This window comes from Papio anubis, chromosome 11 (assembly GCF_008728515.1).
Source record: "Papio anubis isolate 15944 chromosome 11, Panubis1.0, whole genome shotgun sequence".
Lineage (NCBI taxonomy): Eukaryota > Metazoa > Chordata > Mammalia > Primates > Cercopithecidae > Papio > Papio anubis.
The window spans coordinates 108077811-108095205 of NC_044986.1; the positions used below are offsets into that span (position 1 = coordinate 108077811).

The following is a 17395-nucleotide window of genomic DNA, read 5'->3' on the forward strand; positions in this document are numbered from 1 at the left end:
CATTCGCATATATATGATGAATGAGAAAATTTATTGCTAGCAGACTTGCCTTGTAAGAAATACAAAATGAAGTTCTTTAGGCTGAAAAGAAATGACTCAAATTTACCACTTGGGTAAAGTTCCCATTTTGATTAAGTCCACTGAAAGAAATGACCAGCACTGGAGATGTAAAAATGTGGGTTAATATGAAAGACTCTATAAATATATTTTTCTCATTTGTTCTCTAAACTTAATGAGAAAATATTACAGGCTTCTCTTTCAAAGTCAGAAACACAATAAGGATGCAGATCATCCCCACTACTATTTAACATTATATTGAGATTATTAACCAATGCAATTAGATGAGAAAGTAAATAAAAGCATGAGAATTGGAAATAAAAATAGGCAAAACTATATGTATTTAGAGAAATTAAATATCTGAAACTCCTAAAAATCAATACAAAAATAATCATGAATCAGGTTATAAAATTAACCTATAAAAATTAGAAACATATATATGTATATACACACACACACAAACAAAGATCAACTAGAAGATAGATGAAAGAGGACCTCATTTAAGAGAGCAAAAAGAATGTTAAAGGCATAGGTATAAACATAACAACAAATGCCCACAATCTATGTGAGGGAAATTAATATTTTTAAAAGCGAATTGTTCTCTTCTGAAGAATGCATGGCCAAATTAAAGTGTCAAGAATTTATATTTAACTACCCTTAAGAATCTCAATAAAATGAAGTAGTGAGGAGAGGAATTTTTTCTATTATAAGATTATTACACTAGAAAGGAAGAAATGAGAATTAGAAGATCACCATTTTATAAGCCCTAAATAATTAATCAGTCTAGGCAACTATCATCAATAGCTTATAACTTCTGAAAAAGAGATGACCAGATGCTATATGCTTTCTAATGGAAGGTACTAACATAAAACAGCTAAGCAACCTTATCAAGTCTCTACATATAACAGCCCCTACGCAAGAAACACAGTGAATAGAAATGCGTGATAGATGACTAGGACTGCAATCAGCAAACTCCAGATGGAAATCAACCCCCTTTGTTTTTCAACCAAAAAAACTTGCAACAAAATAGAAAAGATGGAAGAAGTATGACATGCATAAAAGAAACCTAAGGGATATACCAACAATTTGCATTTTATGGACTTTATTTTGATCATAATTCAATAAAAATAATTTTTTAAAAATTATGAAAATATGAACAGTGATTGAATTTTTTTTTTTTTTTTTTTTGAGATGGAGTCTCGCTCTGTCTTGCAGGCTGGAGTGCAGTGGCTCAATCTCGACTCAGTGCAACCTCTGCCTCCTGGGTTCAAGCAATTCTCCAGCCTCTGCCTCTGGAGTAACTGGGACTACAGGCACGTGCTACCACAGCTGGCAAATTTTTTGTATGTGTTTTTAGTAGAGATGGAGGTTTCATCATGTTGGCCAGGCTGGTCTCGAACTCCTGACCTCAAGTGATCCACCCGCCTCAGCCTCCAAAGTGCTGGGACTACAGGCGTGAGCCACTGCACCCAGCCTGAATTTTTTATGATATTAAGGAATCGTTATCAATTTTTTACTCGTGATAATGAGGTGCTTAAAAAAAAAATCCAACTGGGCACAGTAGCACACTCCTGTAGTCCCAGCACTTTAGAGGGCCAAGGCAGGCAGATCACTTGAGGCCAGGAATCAGAGATCAGCCTGGACAACATAGTGAGACTCCTGTCTCTACAAAAAATAAGAAAACTAGCTGTGCATGGTGACACACACCTGTAGTTTCAGCTACTCAGGAGGCTGAAGTGGGAGGCTTGCTCAGGAGTGGGAGGTTACAGTGAACTATGGTCCCACCACTGCACTTGAGCCTGGGCAACAGAATGAGACCCTGTCTCTAAAAACAACAACAACAACAAAAAAATCCATCTCAGGGGCGTTTTGATGTATATTTTAAGAATTAGCCATTTCATTTTTACTGCCTTGTCAAGTACAAAGAAATGTGCAAAACACACATTCTAATTCCAGTTCTGACATCCCATTTCATCCTGGAGCCCCCAAAACCAGGTAGTCACGAATGCAGCAAGAATGGCTATTTCACATTACTTCTGTCTGAAATTAAATGACTTTCCTGATTGCAAGGAAACTGCTGCCAAATGTCTTGCACAATTTGGAATACTATTCTTTCATTCTACATGACAGTTTGTTAGGCCTGGCCCAGCATTACATCCCAAATAAGAAACTATTCAGTTAGCATTTATGGCAGATCATAAAATCTCCGCCTCCCTCTACATCCACAACTCCAATCACTTAGAAATAGGCCAAGTCCATGCTTTTGCCTCATCACCACATACCTTTCATCGCACACTTGCCTTGAAAGGCCACCTAAGCTGTCTGGCTTTATGACTCAATAAAAATCGTATTTAAACATACCTGAACGAATTCAATGATCAAGAGCTTCGGCCTTTGTTTTTGGCACAGTTTACTTAGTAGGTGTGACTTGGAAGTTAAATTCTTGAAAACATCCTTACCTGATAGGCGGAGGGTATGTGTACGATTCAAGGAACTGAAAATATACTCTGTAAAGTAGTCTGGGGAAGGCAAGTTTCCTTGTCCCAGACAAACACCCTGAAGGGACAAAGTAATGATCGTGGCTGCCAACTGAGGAAGTGTATTTTCATTAGCACCTTCGCTGCTCACTATTCCAGATTTTTTCTGCAGTGTTTTGGTTTCCATACACTGAAATCAGATACAAAATAAAGAGAAAACTGTAACTTCTGAAGTTATTTTGATTCGAACATCTCTGAAATTTCCCCCCACCAAAAAGATAAGGAATAGTTTGTCTAAAAGAAAATGGAATCATTTGGAGGAATATGACTATCATCTTTCTCCTGTCTCAGAAACAACTCAATTTGGAAATTACGTGTTTATCTATTATGGCACTGAATTTTCTAACTCTCATCGCACTGGTCCTTATTTATGCAGTCTTCCTCACTATCTTCTTTTTCTTTTTTTCTTCTTTCTTTCTTCTTTCTTTGTTTTTCTTTTTTTTTCTTTTTTTTTTTTTTTTTTGAGACCGAGTTTAGCTCTTGTTGCCCAGGCTGGAGTCCGGTGGCACAATCTGGGCTCACTGCAACCTCCGCCTCCCAGGTTCAAGCAATTCTGCTGCCTCAGTCTTCCAAGTAGCTGGGATTACAGGTGATGCCTGCCACCATGTCTGGCTAATTTTTATATTTTTAGCAGAGATACTATTTCACTATGTTGGCCAGGTTGATCTCAAACTCCTGACGTCAGGTGATCCACCTGCCTCGGCCTCCCAAAGTGTCAAGTACTTGAGTCACCACACCCAGCCTCACTATCCTCTTAAAGATGTGTTTTCTCCAAGGGGATCTCCTGCTCTTATTGTTTAACATCCTTAAAACTGGTGGGTTGTTACTGTCTCCTGGCTTTCAGTGCAACCTGCAGGAGAATGATTTTCCAGCCGACATTCCCTACCCTGACTTCACACAGGCTCTACTGCCTTGTGTCATCACAGGGCCCCTCTGCTTCTCATCTGCCTCTGGTCCCAAGGTCAATGTGTGCTCATTGCACATCAGACTTAGCACACTGTCCATGTTCTTTGAACTCCCAGAGGACATCGGACCTTTTTAAATGTGTATATCAATTTTCCTCCATTAAATTATAAGCATCTTAGAAGCTCTAATTTTGCTTTATATCCCATTCATATTCCCATTTAGGCATTTGAGTGCCTACAATGTACCAGGCACTGTATTAAACCCATTTCATACGAAGTGAAAGAGAAAATAAATTCATCAAAAGAGAGATCAAGGGAAGGTTATCATGTCAAGGTTGCATTCTAATGACTTAGGACAAGGAGAAAATGTGCCCATTGAACTTATTTTCTTTTTAAAGTCTGTAATTGAAGAACTTGGCAGGAGCATATTTATAACCATGGTCCAGAGCAGAGTGGAAGGCTAAGAGTCAGTTACCAAAATTTTGATAAATTTGGACAAGTAGCCAGAAGTTCCATGGGTGAAAAGAACAAGTTGAAATAACAGAGTTTGAACCTCAAAGAAGCATGAATGTTTCATGCAGGTTGTGAAAGAACAACGGTCTCAAAACACCATTGAGGATAAAAGAATTCCAACCATTGTTCCAATCCCTGAAGTCCTTTGCATGAACACCCGGCCTCCATGCAGTAGGCAGGGCTACGGGAACACTAGGGAGAGATCCCTGTTCATTTACCATGGAATCAGCCAACAGTGGAGAGAATTCAAGAGGTGGGAACATTGAGAGATTGAGTCAGAAGATAAAACACAGACAGGTTTGGACAAAAGAGATTGAAGGAATGGAGAGATGTTGCTTTCTGAGCCATTTGGGGAGCTTGCCTGGATTAGGGTATCAAGTTGATTCTCTTGGGGATCTGGCTGAGGCCCACTTGGAGCAGCCATTAGTGACTTGATCTGTGGAAGCTGGGTACCGTGCAGACCAAGATCTGGAGATTCAAGTAATGATGGGCCTGGTGAGCCAGAACCTCATCTGACCTCACGCCATCTAGTGAGAAAGAACAGCTGATGTGGTGAAGTGCCAAAAGCCTCCTGCAAAGTCTGGACTGATTGACTTCCTAGAGAATCCTAGCCCAGTTGGATGAGCTCACGGACCCTTCCCAGGAACTAGAGACAGTGATGTCATCCAGGTGTTCACAGATCTGAGGCCTAGCAAAGGGTTATGACTCAGCAGGTGTTCAAGTCTTAATGACAAAGGCTGTTCAACCCTTAATGACTGAAACTAGCTGGAAAAAGGAGTTCTAGATATACTACTGATTTATTCTGTTCTGGGGCTGTTTGATCTCAGAAATACTCAGAAGCCTGGGTATTTGCAGTCTGTGTAGGATAACCAGAAACCTGGAAATACACACCACACCACCTTTAAGTGCTGTTTCCATTTCGTCTCCATCAAAAGGCATTAATGGGTAGGGTTAAAATCTTAGCAGTGAATTTGAATCAAACTTGGATTATATAGATGTTGCACTGAAGAAATTATATGTAGGCATGACTCCTGGTTTGAGTAGAAAACAGTTCTGTAAAATAACCCCTTTTTCTTTTCTTTTCTTTTCTTTTTTTCCTTCTTTTTTTTTTTTTTTTTTTTTTCCTTTTAGAGATAGGGTCCCATTCTGTTGCCCAGGGTAGAGTATAATGACACAGTCATAGCTCATTGTAACCTTAAACTCCTAGGCACAAGCTATCCTCCCACCTTAGCCTCCTGAGTAGCTGGACTACCAGCTCATGCCACCACATCCAGCTAATTTTTTAAATTCTATTTTTGTAGAGACAAGGTCTTGCTATGTTGCCTAGGCTGATCTCAAACTCGTGGTCTCAAGTGATCCTCTTGCCTCAGCCTCCCAAAGTGTTGGGATTACAGGTATGAACCACTGCACTGGGCCTAGGAATCCCTTTTCCTAAAATGAAAATAGGAATAAAAATATGTTCAAATTTTGAAATTAATAGGATTAGAGCTACGGATGTGATATTCACAAAGTCCTTAGCAAACAGCTTCTCCATTTGCTCTGCCAATAAAAGAAATTAAACATATTTACAGAAAATTGGAGGATATGTTTGCTGGTTGTTAAGCTGCAGAATGCCAGAATTGAGAGCAAGAACTAAATTTGTCTATACATGTTTATGAATAATTCAAGAAAAAAATGATTTCCCCATACTCTTCAAAATGTAGTAATGGCTTCTTAATTAATTCTTTAAAAAAAAAAGTGACTTAAATAAACCTTATGTTCAGAGAACTTTATCTGCTGAGATTTCTCACTGCAAACCAGAAAGCAAAAACCTAACTGAAAGGCCAGTTTTGCTAGAATAGTAATGAAGGCAACGGAGACCAGGTGGGAGCTGGGAGAGAGGAGAGGTATTTGAATAGACCCTCTACACAGGCAGTACAAGTCAAAAGCCACAAAGGGATACCATCTAGGGCTGGCAACCATGAGTAATGCTTTTTGCAAGCTGCTTCTTCAGTGAAAGAACTAATGATAATTTATCTCTTTCAAAATGTCTCTGCCTTCTCCTTTCCCAGCCAGAAGGCAAGGCAAAAAGAAACATTGCTCTCCACCACTACAGCTCAGTCCTTGGAAATTGGTCAAAATGCCTTGGGGTCACACTGATTTGAGTACTCAGAGGGACCCAGGAGAAGACAGCTGCCGTTTCACCTGGAGTGCCTGTCCACCCACCCAACTTCTGGCAAAAACTCCTCTTCCAATTAGTCATTACATTTCCTCTTTTGGACCTGGAATTTTAAATTATGTCATTTAACATCTCATAACCAAAACCCACAAATACTTACCTCCCTTAGAAGTTCTTGAATGTCTTTGAAATAAATAAGGAACAAACAATAAGGCTCTAGGACTGTATCTCAGTAGCAGAACCAGTTAGCCATTTTGCCTTCTTACCTGGCTTTGAGAAGTGTCAAAGTACTGCCTGGTGAAAGCCAAGATATCTTCTGTCTCATTCTGTGAAAGGAAAGAGGAGTCTTCATCCTGCCTGAGGCTCAGTAGGCTGTGTAGGTAAAATTTAAACTCTTTATTACTCATGTTGAGCTTTGAAGAACAGATCTCTTCCTGATGAATAATGTAATAGAGAAGGAGAAGAGAAACTCTCTGGACTACTTCTTCTCTAAGCTGATCTTCAAAATTTCCTCCAGCTATTAGTAATAGTGCATCTGGTTCAAAGCACTGTGGAAGAAAACAATGACAGCAACAAGAGAAACAAAACTTAGCAAATAGTTCCAGAACACTAATGACCACCAGGGTCTTTGTTACTTATCATTTTATAAATAGAAAGGAAAAGCAGGCAGGATCAATAGCCAGATTCAAAGAGTTGGACTCCCATATAACAATTATGCCCTTCCATGGAACCCTCTTTTTCCACTAAGAGTAATTCCTGACTCCAACTAGGGTGGCCACAAGTTGTTGACCTGTTGCCTGTGTTAAACAGATTATTCTTTGGCTTTTAAAGTGATGCCCATTTGCTTTTAGAACAAAATCCAAACTCCTGGCAATCTTCTTTTTGTTCTGGCTCCTGTCTACTCTACCCTTCCTTCTCTTAGCCTTAGTCCAGCACCTCACTTAACTTCTGCCCCTGTGATTTTATGTCAATTTCACCAAGTTCTTTCCCACAATCTTCCAGGTCTCCTTGTTCCCCTCATTCTTCAGGTTTCAGGCTAAAATGTCACCCTCTCACAACACCTCCTAAAGATTCCCAACCTGCGTTCCCTAGTACAGAACTATCTGATAGAAATACAAGTCACACCGCAAATATGAGTCACATATGTCATTTGAAGTTCTTTAGCAGTAAGATTTTAAAAAGTAAAAAGAAACAGCTAAAAGTAACTTTTGTAATATTTTAACCTTATGTACCAAGATTAAATTATTTCACCGTGTAATCTAAATTTTTAAAATTAAAGATATTTTATATTTTTCTTCTTGAACAGTCTTTGAAAACTGGTGTGCATTTTATGCTTACTAGCACATCTGTTTGGATGAGCCACGAATCAAGCGCCCAACAGTTACATGCAGGCTAGTGATTACTGTGCTGGACAGCACAATTCTGGAATACATCATTTAAAAATTTTTCTTCATAGCACTTGTATTGTAAAATTGCTTTGTTTACTTGTTTATTCTCTCTCTTCTCTATGAGAACCAGTGGTCCATAAAGAGTAGATTTTGTCTGCTTTTTGCATAGTTCTATCCTTAGCATATAGCACGATATCTGGCACTTAAGAGGTGTAAAAATTTTACAAATGACTTCCATCTGCCCCTCTTCTAGCCTATTTAGGGAAATTGCCAAAAATGATTTTGTTGAAGGGAATCAGAACATACTGCCCCAAAATATGCCACCATAGCATATTGATTATTTTGAGCTGAAGGCAACTGAGAAACAGCAGGCACGGGAAGGATTCTCTGACCTGCCCCTTACTATCTAAAAGCGGGGCATAAGTTTCCCATGAGAAAGGTATCCTTGCTGTATCAGGAAGAGGAGAACATTCTTATCACTGGAGATGGGGAGTTAATGCTGAGATGAACCTATACAAACGAACCTTGCTAAAATAATCCTCCATTGGTATAATTGTTAAAAAAAAAATTTGGTTTCACATATATATTTCCTAGTCACTTTCTCACAATTTACCATCTCTAGTCCAAATTCACTTTTTTTCTTACTCTTGTCAGATCCCCACAATTTATTACTCTTTGTTTAAATGGTTTATAACCCCCTGGGTCTAACCACTTCTTTGGAGTTTTCACTTTCTTTATGATGCCCCTATTCCACATAAAAATATTAACATCAAATAAAATGTGTGTGCTTTTTCTCCTGTTAATCCATCTTTTGTCCATTTAGTTCACAAGCCCCAGCTACAGAATTTAAGACGTTAGAGGAAAAGTCTTTCCTCCCCTGCACTGTGCTGCCTTATTGGTTTCACAAACCACAAGCACATGCCCAGCTCCTGCAATCTGAGAAGTTTATGTGGCATAAGAGATTTGGATAAGTGTTGTGGGGCAGTGAGAAAAAGACACAGGAATCGTGGACCAGAAGCTTTCTCAGCAAGAGGGAAGCTGCCTTTCTTCAGAGACAGTTGGGGAACTCCTGAGAATTCTCACAGGATCTGAGAAGCAGCCCCAGGACACAGCCACAGAGCGAAAGCATTGAGAAACGCCTGTCCTGACTCCCAGACAGATTTGTGCCATGGTGGGGATATTGTACTACAATATATTTTAATCTAGTCTTCTTTGAAGTGGAAGTTTTGGGGGTTCTAATTTCAGGTCTGCTGTACAACCCACTGTGTAGCATCTGCTATGTAATCATCTGAGTCAGGAAGAAACAAATGTCATCCATCTCCAAATCAAAGCATAATCACATTCTTCATAAAACCACACAGACTTTAATCCCTCATGAACCCAACTGCAGGGGGTCAAGTACTCAAACAGAGGGGACCCAGGGGTTCCACGAAGACCAACTCTCAATGTGGATATTAGGCTCCACTTCTAAAACCTCGGCATCCATTTTCTGTTCCCTAAGTAACCCAGAAGAAAAGTCCACACCTTGGTAGCTGATGGCAAGGCTGACACCAAGACCCAAAAGGTGAATCCATTGAAATAAAAGTGTAATAAAGCTATTCTCTGTACCAAATAACCTCCTGAAACTAAACTATTGGTACCATTAACTACAATTTGCTGGTAGCCATGTGCCCAGCAATGTGCAGAGTACCTTTTACATTCAGTTATTCCTTGCTGTATAATCTAATTGGTTCTGAAAAATGCCCAAAGTAATGAATTTTTTAGTAATAAGAAATCTATTTTATTATTTTAAGTGTGAGAAACAAAATGTCTCCAGCCTATGTAATAAGCCACCAAATATTTCTAAATATTTGATTTTTATAATATAAAGCAACTAGAAGACCAATTACTCAATTATTTAATGCACAACGAATTAATGCATACATTTGTGTACAGTATGCAAGGATATTGCAAAGAACATATGAGTTACATCTTTCTTCATGAGAAAAGTTTACCCATAGAATATGTGAAAACCAAGACTAAAGTGGTAAGAAACTTGCCCAAAGCTACACAGCTAATGGTGGAGAGCATTGTTAGTCACAATTCCTGCTCTTCCAAGAACAGGACCCATTCTTTTATTCCTTCCTTTTGTGCCATGGAGAACACAGGCTGTGGACCCATTGACGTACTTGATGGGCAACCCCTCAACCAGTAATTTTCTCTCCCTCCTATTTGATGGGAGTAGAGGTCAGTTAGGTGGCTAAGAGATTGGTCCAAGCCTAACATCAATAAGAACAAGGATATGGTACAACCAGAGCATGGAATGAGTTTATGTTATACTTTCAAGTGCTGCTCAGGTTGTTTGATGGGGCTGGGTAGGTAGTAAGAAGAGTGTCTATGTCTACAATGCAAGGAGTAGCACGCTCATGAGGCCATGAGACCACAACCATGTGGCAAGGCTTGGTGTATGAGCACATGACAGAACATGTGGCCACATTTCAACCCATCTGAGATGCGGAGACTCCTGTCCATGCATCACTCTTCCTCAATGTCTTTGCCATGTACATTTCCAGGGTTGGAATTGGAATCCATGGCACGGAATAGCAGAGAGCAGGTCTGCATGTAATGGTGTGGGTAGGCATTCCAGAACTGTGTATAAAAGGTATACAATATGGAAGGTACAATTGGTTTCTAGCTTTGGGAAGCTTGAAACAGTTGTAGAAGCATCTTTTGTCTGAACAGAGATTTTGGTAACCTTGAATGCACAGGTGTTGTGTCACATTTGCTTTGATTTTTTGAGGCCTGCTACACTAAAGCTTAATTGTGAATCAAATGACCATGGGCTGGAAACCTTTCTCCCATTTATAATATTTGAATCTTGAAGAATGTATTTTAATACAGAAGGCGGTGGCTTGAGGAAAGAATACAGGTGGAAGCCTCAGAAAAGCTAACATAAAATAAGAATTCCTCCCCTGGACATAGATATGATGAAAAGCACACTACTGGGACTGTTGGATGAGGACAGAGCTGGAATTTTCAGTTCACCACCACTAGATTTGTTTTGTTGTTAATGTTTTTAGAAGTTGGCTCAGTTGTGTCCAAGGCTGCCTTCTCTGGTGAAGCAATTCTTTGTTTAAGAAGAATGGACTCATTCAGGAATAATCCATTGATTTTCCTTTTAATCTTGTCAGGTGGGGGAATAAGGTTTAAGGAGGGGAAAAAACCTCAGAGATTCTGGGAATTAGTTTTAATGACTTTATAAGGAAATAAACTTTGGGAAAAGACTGATTAAAATGCAAGGAGAGGCTCCCCTTACAAGCTAAACAGGCTACTAGGATACTTGGTAGTAATGGTCCACCACACCCTGTCGCCGCATCACATGGCCTTCCCCAACCTTGAAATTCAACTTTGCTTATGATCTTCACCAGGTGAGGGACTCAGTGGACAAAAAGCAACATGGTAGCTATCTTCTCCTACATCAATAAGACAGCTGTCAGGCCTCCAGGATAAACTCTAGGGTTTTAGACTGAAAGGTATTTAACATTTGATTTTGAGTAATGGGTAAATCTTATATTATAGAAATCTAAGAACTTAAAAGAGACTGTCTTCTTTTAAGTTCTTAGTTCTATAAGGTCTTTTTTTTTTTTTTTTTTTTTTTTGCAGGGGGGTGGTGGATGGGGCGGTGGCTAATAATTGACTGTAAATATAAGAGAGAAAGTGTATTTCTTTTTTTCCTGACAAAGAGCTAGAAGGATGTTGCTGATGGCAGGTACTGGCTCTTTAGGGTCTGTACTAGATTTAGTGGGTCTTCTGACTGACAAAAAGTTTTTAACTGAGAAGAGTTCAGATCAAATTGTTAGATAATAAGACAAAGCTGGGTGTTTTCCACACTTTATGCCATGACAGTTATGACAAGAGAGTCAGGGGCTAGGGCTAGGTGTGAATTAAATGGAGACCCTTAAAGCAGTGGTTCTCTGCTTTGAATGTGTCTAAGAATCGCCTGGAGAACTTGATTTAAAATCCTCAGAATGTAGGACAGTGGAGGGGGGCCTAGGGCACAGGCGGGTGGGAGATTCTGAGGAATGGCGCTGCTCTAGTGTCTCTGGAAAAGGAGAAATCAGACATTGCCGTAAGATACAGGGAACAGAAGGAACTTGAGCTCCTATATCTGACTTTCTGCATATGTATCCATGAGATTCTCACAGAGATCTGATTCCTAAGGAGAACATGTATATCCATGAGATCCCCCACAGAGATCTGATTCCTAAGTAGAACATATATGTCCATGAGATCCTCAGAGATCTGATTCCTAAGAAGAACAAGTATGTCCATGAGATCCTCACAGAAATCTGATTCCTAAGGGGAACGTATATGTCCATGAGATCCCCACAGAGATCTCCCTGAGGAGCACGTGTCAATGAGATCAACAGAGATCATCCTGGGATGTGATACATGTATGTCCACATGACTCAGAGATTTGTTCCCTGAGAACATATGTGTCCATGTGATCCTTGCAGAGATCTCCCTGGGGAGCACACATATGTCCACGTGATTTTCAAAGGTATCTCCCTCAGGGGCATATACACAACCATGTGACCCTCACAGACATCTGACCCCTGAGGAACATGGGTTTGTCCATGTGGTCCTCACAGACCTCCCTGAGGAGGGGCTCATGATCCCAGCCTTCCGGGTGAGGAAGCTGAGGCTCCACATGTCTCAACACTAGAAGGTGCCAGAAAAGGGCTCTTTTCCTCTCAGAAACCTGTGTAGGGTTATGGTTCTCATAATTATTGAAGAGGAATGTATTGTTTTGGAGTTATTTAACCCCTCATGAAGTTCATTAAAACTATATTCTAACCATTCTCATTAAAGAAAGAAAAAGCCAGGATCAGCCCAGAACTATTCATTTTCAAAGACTGCAGCGTGACTGAATTTATTTTAAATGTGCAGTGCTCTCAGATACTTCAGATTGACTTTTTAAAAATTTCACTTCTTATACAGACCTAAAATTGGAAGCATTTTTCCTCCCAACAAATCCAAGATACCTACTTCCCTCTTTATTCAGACATTTAGGGATATGAACAAACCCCCTTAACCTCTCTTTTTACCACAGAATTTGTAGCATGAACCCTTCCTGTCAGCAGACAAAGTCCTCAAATGACAGAACAGACTCAGCCACAAGCCGAAGCCCTGTGGTTTACGCCAGAACCGGGGTGTGTGTGAAATCCAGAGGACTCTGTTTCCTCTCTCTTTTCATGAATGATGGGGGACATTTCCTAAGTTCCTTCCTGGTGGGTGATTGGGGTGAACTGAAGGCTTCTGAGCAGGTAAAGCTGAGACTCACTTCTGCTTCACCTGCGTTTCTTTCACAGAGAAGGAGGGTGAAGCTATTAAAGATGGTGTTTCAAGTCCTAGGAATGGAACTGATTCAAATGGAGACCAAATTAGCTAAAGTCCTGATACTGTCACAGAAAACAATAAGTGCTCAACAATCCTTCCCCCAGCCCTGAAAATGGAGGACAACTTTGCGTATTTACCTTCCTCCCAGCAAAACTACTATTCAAGCAGCCTTAATAAGGCACTTCACGTCATTAAAGGAGAACATTCTCCTGAAGCGAATCCTCAGAGGACATGAATAAGAGATGACTTCTGGTTATTTCCAGTGGGACGTCTTGTGTTGCTATCTATATATATATTAATGTCATCACAGATGAGTTGCCTATTATAACACATTTCCTCTGGGAACCATTGGGTATTTTAATAATTACTGAATTATTTATTGCTCACACAAAGCAGAGAAAAATTCTCTATGAGCAAGACCTCTTCTGTTACGAAAAAACAAAACACTTGGTCAGAAAATGTTCCCCTCCCCTCCCTCCCTCACCTCAGAGCTATGCATGATTGAGAAAGTCTGCCAAAATGTATTTTGGAGACAGTTAGCTTTTGTTTTACTTATTTATATATGCTTTCATTTATGCATTTATAGGTTCATCCTAAAAAATCTCATGGATCAGGAATGGGATGGAGCAGGTTTCATTTTTTCTTTTGTAGTCATTTAAACACATGAGTTCTCACCTCCTTCCATCCTACCCCACCCTTCCTAATGAAGAGAGTCTCAGCCACCGCTGACATCATATTAAAGTGACCTAGAGTCTGGGCACCGTGGCTCACACCTGTCATCCCAGCACTTTGGGAGGTGGAGGCGGGCAGATCAAGAGGTCAGGAGTTTGAGACCAGCCTGGCCAACATAGTGAAACCCTATCTCTACTAAAGATGCAAAAAATTAGCCGAGTGTGGTGGTGGATGTCTGTAATCCTAGGTACTTGGGAGGCTGAGGCAGGAGAATCACTTGAACCCGGGAGGCAGAGGTTGCAGTAAGCCAAGATCATGCCATTGCACTCCAGCCTGGGCAACAGGGCGAGACTCTGTCTCAAATAAAATAATAAAATAAAAAATAAATAAAATAAAATGAAATAGTGACCTGGAGAGACTTTAAAAAGTTCTATCCTAGACAAGTAAAATCTCAGTCTCCAGAGGTTGAAGCCCAAACATGGGTATGCTGGGAAACCTACGCAGCTGATTCCAGTCAGGGTTGAGATTCACTTTGTAGGCTAAGATCAGGCTGTGATTCAGGCCTCAGGAGCCATGGGTGCAACTTCAGCTCCACCTGCAGCATCTGTCTCCCCAGCTCAGATTCCTCATCGTTAAGATGATTATCCAATCATTAACTACCCACCATGCATAATATTAGAAAATACCATGCCAGGAAAAAGTACTCAAAAATCCAATTTTGGACAAATATCAGATCACATTATGCTCCAGCAAACAAATAGCATCTAAAACTAGTCACGTGCAAGTGCACTGAAGGCTTTAAAAAAAGATTAGTCAATCAAAAAAGAAAAGAGGACTAAAAGTTCACCCTCACAAATAAATACCTCTATATGTGCAGAAGGATTCTAGAAAGCCTTACATAAACATCATCCTTTCAACAACAAAAATGTCCCTAGGTGCTATACACAGAACGCTGAATGATTTGCTGTATCCCAGATATGGAAATTATTTTGCCAGAATGCATTTCCCAATTGCATATTGGAAGATTAGCCTGTGATTTCGCGTTACTGAAATAAATCCCTATAGGATCCATTGCTTTCTTTTGGACATGCCCTGATACCTGACCCCATTCTATTTCACTAACCAGATGGCAATCTCCTTGCATTCCGTTTCTCCTCCGTGGGCACCCAGTTTTCTCCAACAATGTTTTGATGAGGCTTCTTGAGTGGTTGTGGGGTGGGTGGTCACCAGCAGAGAGAACCTGTAGCAGGTCTGCCAGTTGGCCTGAACTCCCACGGCCTCTGCTGTCCTGGGCTGAGGGTTTGTCTGTCTCAGTAGAAAAAACACGGCTGAGTAGAAGAACCAATGGCACCCAGGATACTGAAAGCTTTGTCTGGAAGCACATTTCCACGCTTCCTCCACCTTGAATCTGTCTTGGATGGAGATAAGTGTGTTGCCGTGTACGGGGTAAACTTGTAACCAAAGGAATTTCTGTGGTAAAGGGGAAAAATAAAGCCTTCAATTATTGTGCCTGCAACATGTTTGAAAGGATTCATTAATTGGGTGGCTAAGCTGATTTGCAATGACAAGCTGTTTCTACACAACAGGCGGTCTGTAGGTAATTTCTAACCCCAAATGGCAGGAAAGTTCCATGGCTGTAGACTTTCAAACTGCACAGGCAGCCAAAAAGCTTGTTAGATTGCCTCTCCCTAAACATAGTGTCACATATTAGGAAGAATAAGCTTCTCCATTTTCCAACAGGTGGTACAAGCTATAGGACCCAGGTTGGGAAACACCTTATGTTTATCCCATTATAAAGAACTCCAAGTGATTCGTGGTCCTCGCCCCTAAATAAAAAGAGGCAATAAATTCTACTAAATGACCAACATCATGTTGAGTTTAAAAGTTTTAGGCCAGGCGCAGTGGCTCACACCTGTAATCCCAGCACTTTGGGAGGCTGAGGCGGGCGGATCATGAGGTTAGGAGTTCGAGACCAACCTGGCCAATATGGTGACACCCCGTCTCTACTAAAAATACAAAAGTCAGCCAGGTGTGGTGGTGCGTGCCTGTAGTCCCAGCTACTCAGGACGCTGAGGCAGAAGAATCACTTGAACCTGGGAGGTGGGGGTTGCAGTGAGCCGAGATCGTGCCACTGCACTCCAGCCTGGGCGACAGAGCAAGAGTCCATCTCAAAAAAAAAAAAAAAAATGGGGGGGTTAGACAAGGAAAAGTATTAGAAGAAAATAGTAATGTTCAGAAAGCGCAGGTCTGTTTCTTCAGTTTATTAAGAGTTGAGATTCTAGAGTAGGAAGCATCTTAGAAAAATAGAATTTCAAGACCTCAAGAACATGACACACGCACTCACTCAGTGGTGACTAAAGGAGTGGGGGACGACTTTAGAGCCAATCAACTTCCTGGAAAAAAAAATTATCTTTCTGTTGATGGCTTGAGGCATCTAAAATGTTAACAGCATCTCATGTCGGATCCTGGCCCAGAGATGAGCTGGTAAATGACTGTGGGCTAGTAACGAAGGTACTGGGATTACTTTTATGAGTTAAAAACAACAACAACAGCATTTTCAGGTTGTTATGTTAGCAATTTAAAAGTGACAGAGGATGATGCAACCATTTCTAACCCCAGTGCTTACCTTCAGAAGAAAGATAAATGATTCTTTATCTGGAGCTCCACAGCCTTTTAAATCCTGGAGAGTATTTCACAGTCACAGAGTTCCCTGTTTTTAAAATTCTTTGACTGTGCACTGGGAGCTAGAGAGGATTATTTCAGGCCAGAAAAGTTTTCAGTTGCTATGGAGAGAGCTGCTCTGAAGGTAACAATGAAGGTGGATAAAAGGGAGAACTTTCTGTCTGGTAGATTTTCAGGGTAATCAAATCAGGGTGGTTCATGAATTTAACTTTTTAGATCAAGATTTAACCAATTTTCATAGGCTCGCCTACTGTCACTCGCCTTTCAAGGGACAGAATCTAGGTCAAAGGATTTCACCTCGCAGAATAGAAAGACTTTAGCGTTAGATGAAGATCTTTTTTTCTCTCCGGTTGATTCTGTAATAACTGTTTCATCCAGGCTCAAACCAAGGATGTGTTGAAAAGATAGGCTCTTTGGAACCCTATCTGTTTTGCAAGATGCAGAAGCCTCAAAGATTGAAGGCTTTCGTAATGAGATGTTTTCAAATGAAAAGTATTGGTTGAAGGAATGAAATTCTTACCAGGGAAGTAGGTAGTATAAATGAGAAACTTTAATCAGCTGCACATATTGTGATCACCAGCATCAGTGGTTGGAGTTATTATGTCAGATCCTTCATGCTCCACAAAACAAAGCCTTTCAACAAATTATTAGTGAGTAAATAACTGAATGAACAAAGTGGTTCATTTTCTAGGAGGCAAGAGAAGTTAAATCCTAAGATTTCAGAGTGGGAAGAGTACATGCCCACAGTATAGGGGTTTAAGTCAGCTGTGGGCAGGTAGAGGAAATTCGAGATCAGGATAATTAGCCTCATCACTAATTGGATATGAAATCTGGGAGCCATGGGGTGGGATGTTCCTGACAGAATGCTGGTCACTGATGGAAATACAAAGGTAAATATTCCTAGAAAATTCCAGGCTTTTTTTTTTTTTTTTTTGAGATGGAATCTTTCTTTGCTGCCCAGGCATGAGTGCAGTGGCGCTATCTCAGCTCACTGCAACTTCCGCCTCCTGGATTCAAGTGATTCTCCTGCCTCAGCATCCCGAATAGCTGAATAGCTGGGATTACAGGTGTGCGCCACTACACCTGGCTAATTTTTTTGTATTT

The 17395-nt window shown here is 40.5% G+C and overlaps 1 protein-coding gene across 2 annotated transcripts in view; it reads right to left on the reverse strand.

The window, feature by feature from the left end:
* The window catches only part of SLC39A12 (solute carrier family 39 member 12), an 83684-nt gene extending 66619 nt beyond the window's left edge, over nucleotides 1-17065 (reverse strand). The window contains exons 1-4 of one of the 2 annotated variants that reach the window (XM_021943106.2): nucleotides 16236-17065; nucleotides 14733-15079; nucleotides 6437-6718; nucleotides 2517-2724 (exon numbers count right to left, since the gene is read on the reverse strand). In XM_021943106.2, the coding sequence (XP_021798798.2) occupies nucleotides 2517-2724; nucleotides 6437-6718; nucleotides 14733-14993 (751 nt within the window). In that variant the 5' untranslated portion in view covers nucleotides 14994-15079; nucleotides 16236-17065. The remainder of the gene's footprint in view (nucleotides 1-2516; nucleotides 2725-6436; nucleotides 6719-14732; nucleotides 15080-16235) is intronic. The other variant, XM_021943107.2, reaches the window with a different exon arrangement.
* Between the last annotated feature and the right edge of the window lie 330 nt (nucleotides 17066-17395).